This window comes from Pteropus alecto, unplaced genomic scaffold, assembly GCF_000325575.1.
Source record: "Pteropus alecto unplaced genomic scaffold, ASM32557v1 scaffold71, whole genome shotgun sequence".
Classification (NCBI taxonomy): domain Eukaryota; kingdom Metazoa; phylum Chordata; class Mammalia; order Chiroptera; family Pteropodidae; genus Pteropus; species Pteropus alecto.
Genome location: NW_006433024.1, coordinates 11,359,953 through 11,368,493, shown reverse-complemented (window position 1 = coordinate 11,368,493; position 8,541 = coordinate 11,359,953). Strand labels below are relative to the sequence as shown.

Sequence of the window (8,541 nt, the reverse complement as noted above, 5' to 3'; positions counted from 1 at the left end):
ATATTAAGAAACCACTTTTACTACTGACAATGAATATTTTGAATGTGGAAGAAAGCAGGTAATCTTTAAGTGCATTATATCTTGGAAATAAGGGAGGAAAAATAGCCACAATGAATTTCCTAACTCGATTATTAAAGCACAGTTATCTTAGAAGAGACTAGAGAAGCTGTGTTCTATCTCTCAATAACCTTCACTGAAAGTTTCATTTAATTTCCGAGCTACCTCTAGTTAAAAAGAAAATTATGACTAGAATATAGCTTTAAAAAAATCTCATTTTTTTCTTAGTAAATTAAGTCCCTAAAGACTAAAATAGGAACATTAAGATATTGAATAGGAAGAAAATAATGCTGACTCCTATGCACAACCTCAGGGCATCATTATTTATAAAACACTGGAGCACTAAATTCTTGAGTGAATCAGAAATAGGGAAATGTGCTTAGGGAAACACACACACACACACACACACACACACACACACACACCAACTTACATTGTGACATTTGTGATGGATCTCCAAATTCAAACCACTTAATTGCAAGAATTCTTAAAAAGTGCTCAAAGCTTGATATAGTCAATATATTTGGAAATGATAAAATGAGCTTTCTAATCCCCTACATTATTTGTGTATCTATTGCCTATTCCATTTTTTAAATGACTTGATGAAGAAAATAAAAACATTTGCCTAAAGAACGTAGAGCCAGCTTAAATCTGAGCATTTAGTTTTTTTAAGCTCATTGTGACAAATGGGGGTTGGAAAAAGAAGCAAGCAAACAACCCTTAATAATAAAACAAATAAAAAAAACCTATAATCTAATGGCTCCAAGGTGAAGCTAGCCTCTTATTGAAAAACACAGCTTAAAACAAGTCCCAATATGTTGTTTTCTATCCAAAAGTTCAAAGCTGGCACTATGAAATAGAATACTTCATAATCACATATATATTAAATTTATATCAAATGGAGTTCCATTTCAAAGAAGCAAAATCAATGGACTTCAATGATTCTATGTTCAGATTCTAAATTTATGACAAACACTAAATCGATTCTCTCAAAACAAAGTCTGTCTTCAATATTTTTATACCTCGGTTCCAGTTGCCATGATACAATTCATATTTATATTACAATTCTATATGCTATTATAATCTCTCACCCACAAGACCGTCACATTTCCATTATTCCTGACATTAAAGACTATATTATAAAACTTTTACATTTATTATTTTCCAAATTACCATATTAAAAGCCAAGTTTTTTCATATTTTAAAAATAAAAAGAACATAATCATTTTTCATACAGCTACCCTTCATGGATGATTTGAAATTGCTTCTCTGAATAATAACAATAAAATATAAAAATTGTGTAATAGATCATTATCCTTACTCTGAAACGAAGGTGACAGAAAGCAAAGAAAGACATTTTGGACATCTCCATTATTCAGTACTATCTCTTGATTGATTACACTGGCTTACTATGGAAAGTAAAACGTGCAATGCATTTTCTGATTAACCAATCTATCCTCAGCCTGTCATGCTAGAAAATAATTTCAAACATAAGCATTAATTTATTAATAATGGTACATATTTCATTCTAATATACCTCCTTTCAACGGAACATTATACACATCTTTTTCAAATGCACTTTTCCAGTGGAAAAGTAATTATACAAGCATAATATCAACTTTGAGTGACAGGGCTGCACATAATTAATATCTACCATTATGGCTGCTATTGAAATAGTGTGGGCTTTTCTAGACTCCTCAGAATTTTAACCTACTCCTAATATTTCATTACAAATTAAATACAGCTTCCCTATTCATTCCAGTAAACAGTACATTCTACCTGTCTGTCAAATCGAAGAGGCCTTGAAATGTGCACCCACTGTATTTCCTACTAATAACGGCACAACTCTGGGTAAGAATAAAGGAAATGTGTGTGTTTGCTCCACTGATCATACAGGTTATTTCGATTAGCAAAAACACCTCAAGTAGTAAAAAATATCCCAAATTTAGTTAGAATTTAACCCTTTAGTAGTCATTTTAGTATTCTATTGCTTTCTGTCAAGCTAACAAACTATATGAATGGCTTATAAAGTCTGTCCTTCTGTAGAAGTTTAAAAAATATTTGAGATGACTATGTACACTTCCAGTTTATATTTAAATATACTGATTTTAAAAATCTCACAAATCATTCAAACTGTCTTAATCTTTTTTTATTTCCTCAATAGAATGACACAATCAATTAAAAATTTTTGCTCAGCATATTGCTGTTTTACCTGCCATATCAGGCACTTGAGCAATCTATCAATCACTGAATTTTATAGCAGTTTCTCTGAATAATTCCTACATTTCTTCCAATCTTTCTACAGCATAAGTCTATCTTCAACATCAGATATAGTACTCTGGTCCAATTCTAGTTTCTTGTTCCCTAAAGTATTCCTTTTACCCTAAGAGCAAAACACTTGCACTTTAGCAAAATCAGTTATATCAAAGCTTTAAATTGATGATCTATACATCAATTCTAAAAGTTCTCTAGGTTAAAAAAAAAAAATGAATACAAGCAAACAACATACAAATGCAGAAAAAATTGCTTTGTGGCTAACATGAAGCAGATCTAAGCTCCACTACACTGACTCAAGTAATTAAGGAAATTCAGCAGTTTATATATGGTACAGCTTGGGTGTCATGCTCTATTCCATTTATACGACTGTAATCCAAACACAAAAAGAATGAAATGAAGATAGACCAAATAAAGAAGGAAATTACACAGTACTTTCTTAGTGTGCCTCCCTATTCCTAACATTAATTTGCTTCTTATCTAATAGGGAGAGATGTTCATTTAATCACCTTTCTTTTCAAGGCAAGAATTCATCAAGTAAAACTGAATCTTTAAAACTTCCTTTCAAATGAAACAATTCTGCCATCTGCAGGTTGAATAAAATAAAGCAGAATAAAGAACAAGTAATTTAAAAATCAACGCCAGGGCACAGAATAATATTAACACTGCAGCTTTGAATAAAGGCAGCAAAAGCAATTTTTTTTAAATGGGTGCTTATCATGTAACTCTTCTTTGTTCAGTTAGTTATTTTGGTATGGTAATGACGCGAATATACATTTAACAACAAAAAATATATGCATAATAGTTTGAGTGAAAATAGCATTTATAAATTTTGGCATACATAGTACAAATGTATAAAAGATGCCCACAAACAGTATACATAGCATAACCTAATCTCTACCTGCTTAGCTGGTACACAAAAGACTGAAAGGATATACTCCAAAAGTAATAATAGTAGTTTCTCTAGTTGGTGATAGTGTTACAAGTACTTTTCATTACTTTTTTTCTTATAATCTATATGCTAACTTTCTACAATAAATTTATCCAATTTCACTCCCTCTCCAAACTTATCTAACATTAAATTTAAAATGTGCTTTTGTTGTTGTTATTTTTAGATACAAACCCACAAGCACAGTGAGAAAAGAAGGGAAAATGGCATATAATTTTGGAAGCGGAAAAGTAAACAGATGAGTGATAACTGACTAACAGGCTCTAGAAAGCCAAACAGTGCTGGGTTAACAATCCACTCTCCTTCAACAGACTAAAAGAACGGACACTGTTTTTACTGGATACGGTAAAACAGAGAACATTTGGAATGGAGGCTCAGCCTGAACACCTGGGACGTGTGGACACTGCAAAAATAAGTTAACCGCGATTATCTGATGTGACTGATAATGCACAAAATTGGTGCTGAAAGCTATTAGATGGTGTGGGATGAATTAGCAGTAGTTACAGAGAAAACTAAAGCAAAATTTTAAAAGACCACAATGTCAGTAAATGTAAAAGGAAAGAAAGGTAACAACAGTAATATGGGACAATATATGACAATCTTCAGTTGTATATTAGTGTAAACAATGAATACGGACTTAACCAAGAAATGCAAAAGAATTACATTGGGATAATGGGGAAGGAAAACATGGGGGTGGCACTGGCTAGCATTCATCCACAGAAATAGAGAGAGGAAGCAGATACCAGAAGAAACTTGAGATAAAACTTGTGCTTCTAAGGAAGACTGGGGAAGTAGGGAGAGAGGGGGCAGAGATCCACTGTATTATTATAAGCTTTTTAGTACTATTTGACTATCTAAACCAAATGCATGTACTACAATGTTAAAATAAACATTTTATTATTTAATAAAAACGTTCAACTAATTTTTTTAAGAAAAACTCAACAAGGAACAGCATAGCATAGTGATTTAGATAACAGGCACTGGCGCCAAACTGCTGAGGTTCAAATTATAGATCCACCACCTATAAGTTACTTAATTATTCTGTGCCTCAGTTGCCTCTTCTGTAAAATATAGAGTTTTGTAAGGATTAAATAAGGTAACACATGCAAAGTCTTTACAACAGGGCCTGGCAAAAAGTCAGTTTCAAACATATTAGCTACTTATAGGCAGCACAAATATGGTTAAGAAGGTGGACTTCTGAAGGTATCCAGACAGTTGGCTAGATGTATTGTAATATCCTTCTTTATGATTCCTTCCTCCAGTAATAAGAGATGGATTCACAGGTTCCTTTCAGCTTTCCAGCCTAAATTTGGTTCCCTTTTTACTTTTTCCTTTACCATAACTCATAGTATATACCATATCATCAACTCTTATCAAAGAAGTTGCTCCTTTGTTATAGAAATACTATCGAAAACTCAGATGCCTAAAGGGAATAAGGAGGTGAGAGAAGAGGGCTAAGAACATCTTAAGGTTTTTTTCCGTTAGATCCAGACATGCATTATTTTCATATTAAATCTGTAAGAATTTTCTTCCTTTACATATACATACACAACAATATCTGTTCTCTGCCATTTTTCCTTGTCCATCTATTGTTTTCTGCTTTCTACTCAGATAAAGTTACAAGAAAACTAGAGGTGATAACATACCAAGGCACATTCAGTTTTGCTGGCATTAGAGGTAATAGAAAGTACAGGGGATAAGGGTAAACTAGAAAGTAATTTCCTACCTCAAGAGAACAATCATTCCTCAGTCTCAACTAACTGCAGCCACATAGGCCCTAAATTTAAATTCGCAACAGAAGACTAGATTTCTGTGTAAATTAAAGTTCCTAGTTTTTAAATGTTGTCAATAAATGTAATTTTCTTCTAAAACAATGTAGGTCAGTTCATCGGTTGCCATTTTGCACTCCTACTCTGGATCTCTGTGTCCTTTTATAACTTCCTAGATTTTATTTATTTATTTATTTGTGAAGAAATAATTTAAATCCCCCCTCCACCCCCTAACCTCTGGTAACCACTAGTCCATTGTCCACGTCCATGAGTCTCTGTTACAACTTCCTAGATGTTTACCTTCTCTACATGTTTATTTAACATCTATAATATGGAAGGTCTATAGTTATATATTAGGCAAAGTACTACAAAGGTTGAACTTCATTTATTTTTCTACTCACATGTTATTTAAAATTCAACACACTCTTCCTCAAAGACAATTAAAATCAATATTATTAACATCTTATTAGTTATTAATTAATTAAATTGCAAACCATGTCATTTAGTCTGAAAGAGCTACCAAGAGAACTCTTCAAATTTAATTGCCTAGGACAGGTTGAGAAAAACGTTTACAAATGCTAAGTCAGTTATGTAAATACCACATCTGGCCTCTGGGACTTTATATATGCTACTCTTTTAGCATGGAAAGACTGTCACCTCTAGGAAGCCTTCTATACTCCCTTATCATCCTGAATTTATCCCTCAGAGTTCTGCATACACTACTGAAATCATGTCTTCATTGTTTAGCTCCCTAAGCATACTACATATACCTTACGGATAAGATTTATACAGAATTTAGGACTGCATCTCCAGAAGCTAAATATGATTAAATGAGCCATATACATACATACACGTACACACACACACACACACACACACACACACACACACACACACAACCCCTCCTCTTCAGTTTATTAATATTATAGCTGTGTGGCTCTGGGAGATCCACATAATTTCTCTGAGCTTTAGTATTTTTGTCCAATAAAATGCAGATAATGCCAACTTTCCTAGGTTGTTATGGAAAGTGAATAAGGAGTTCCGGGAAGTGCTAAGCAGACAGCATATGTCATAGCTCATAAAAATACTGCCAATAAACACCTTTTAAGGAAACCAAAATTCCAACTCACAGATTTTTAAATCCTGGATAGATACGTGGGGGAAAAAAAAAAAAAGGAAATAGTTCAATAATCATACTTAATTCATAGTCTATACATCACCAAACAATTGTTTAGTTTTATGAAACAATTTCTACCAAGCTCAAGGAAAAATGAACAACCGCCATTTAAAGTCATGCTTTGTAAAACAAATTGCTCAAGAATTGCCACATGTATTTAGCATGGCAAAACAAAAACTTGTAGGTGAAAAGTTAGGAGACAAATTCTGGCTCAGTATTAGAAAAAAAAATCCAAAACTTCCAAATAACTTAGAGCTACACAACGCACAGCTTCTGTGGTAGGCAGAATAATGTCCACAAGTCCCTGACCCCCTAAAAGATGTCCAGTTCCTAATATCCAGAACTTATGAATGTTATGTTACATGGCAAGAGAGAATTAAGGCTGCTAAACAGCTGGCCTTGAGATAGGGCTAGCAGCCAGTATTATCTAGGTGGACCCAATATAATCACAATGGTTCTTACATGTGAAAGAGGGAGGGAAGCACTAGGCAACTAATACAATTTCCTTGGGATGTAGTGTCCTCTCCCTTACAGATGATGCTCAAGCACAGTTAGAAAAGTTGTTCATGGACTTCATGGGGAGATAAGTCAAATGTCATGATACATCAAATAAGGATTGCCTAAGTGAGATTCTAAAGGCAGGTGTCCTTAAACTAAGTCTAAGGAAAACCCCTGAACCTGCATGAACATTTTTGTGTGTAACCACATATGCCCTTTTCTCTGGAGAGAGGAACTAGCATTCAAATATTTTCAAAAGAATCTGTTTTACAAAAAAGGTTAAGAACACTCTTCCTAGATTATTTTCAACACTGAATGTTTACTATTCCATGATTTTCTAAGGCAGTGAGTCTAAAAGTGTAGCCTATCAAAAACCAATATAATATAAAGCATCAAAACTTATCTGAGGCTGTCTGTAAAAGGCAGATTGCTGACCACCCCAGAAAGAATCCCTGAGAGCTGTAGGAAAGTTCAATATGTAACGAACTGGGGGAAGGAGGAAAGGAAATGCTGTATACAGTTAAAGAACCATTGTTTCAAGGACTATTTTATGAAACATTAATCTGAAAAAAAAAACTGAAATAAATTGTTCCCATCATGAAGTCTCCAGAAATCTCACTGCACTCATCTTACCATGTAACTTTGTGTAACTTATTTTTTTTTCTGAGGCTCGGGTAGCCCAGAATATGTGGGCAATGTCTACTGCACCTAATTTTTTAGATGGAAATTGATTCTGTGGAGTGACAGAATGATGATTGGCAAGTAATGTGTTGCGTTAAAAAAAATGTTAATCCTACAACCTCAACCCGCTGTGTAAAGAAAAATAATGCTCCGCATACTAGATTACCTACTGTTGAATACCGAAATTTTGTTAATTGTGTCAATATCATAACTAAACGCTAATTTTCTATAATAAACTTCGTGGTATGAGTCCCCTCCTAAATTTCACTCTTTCATGTTCATGTTCTGCCGGACCTATGTCTGTGATGCTGTAGGCATTTACAATCAAGTCCTTCACTAGTCGTCGCGTCGAGCAACCCAAGTGGCCTAAAAGAAAAGATCTTCCAATAGAGACAGGCCAAGAGAATAAGAACAGCTAAGAGTGGCTCTTGAATTTCAGCAACCTTAGGAAGCTCCTGCCCGACAGAGATGCTTGACAACCCTAAAGGAATCTAAGACGTGATTGGGAAGCGGCCTGAGACGAGGGCGTTTAGGACCTATCTCCAAGCCTCCAAAAAAAATCCCCAAAATTCCAAGGCAAGGTCAAGAGAAGTCATACCACCCAGCGGGCCAGGGGCGGAGTCAAGTTATCCCAGGTCCCAAGAGGACCCTTCCCGGCATGCACTTATCAGGCGACCAAGTCAGCGGACCCCTCCTCGAGAAAAGGCCAAGGTAATCGGGAGCCCCGAGTACCTCCACACTCAAATGCAGGCCCTCAATCAAAAAGCCCCCTGACGCAGGCCCATTGCTCAGCTACACAGAGGAGCTAGTGAACCCCGGCCACTCACCCCGCAGCCGCTGCGCGCTGTGAAACCATCTCCAACTAGCTCCGCGGCCGACAGACCATCCTGCAGGCTCCTTAAGCAGGTCCAGGCCTCTCCGGCCGCCAAAGGCTAGGAGATAGCGCAGCACCCGTAGGTTACAGCCTAGCCTCCAGGAGGCCGCCATCTTCCCTGCCTTCTCACCGGCTGCCCGCAGCAAGGCCTGATCGCTCTGTCATCAGGCCCCTCCAAGCCCCGCCCCCACCCAGTTGGCCACGCCCCTAAACTCCTGCCGTGCCTTTGAGTCTTGGAGTCAAGCTCTCCTAGCTCCGCCTC

General features: G+C 36.0%; 1 protein-coding gene across 1 annotated transcript in view; it reads right to left on the bottom strand.

Annotated features, from left to right (window-relative positions):
• The window catches only part of PDHX (pyruvate dehydrogenase complex component X), a 58,351-nt gene extending 49,909 nt beyond the window's left edge, over positions 1-8,442 (bottom strand). The window contains exon 1 of the mRNA XM_006908031.3: positions 8,233-8,442. Within this exon, the coding sequence (XP_006908093.1) occupies positions 8,233-8,392 (160 nt within the window). The 5' untranslated portion in view covers positions 8,393-8,442. The remainder of the gene's footprint in view (positions 1-8,232) is intronic.
• Positions 8,443-8,541: the final 99 nt, after the last annotated feature.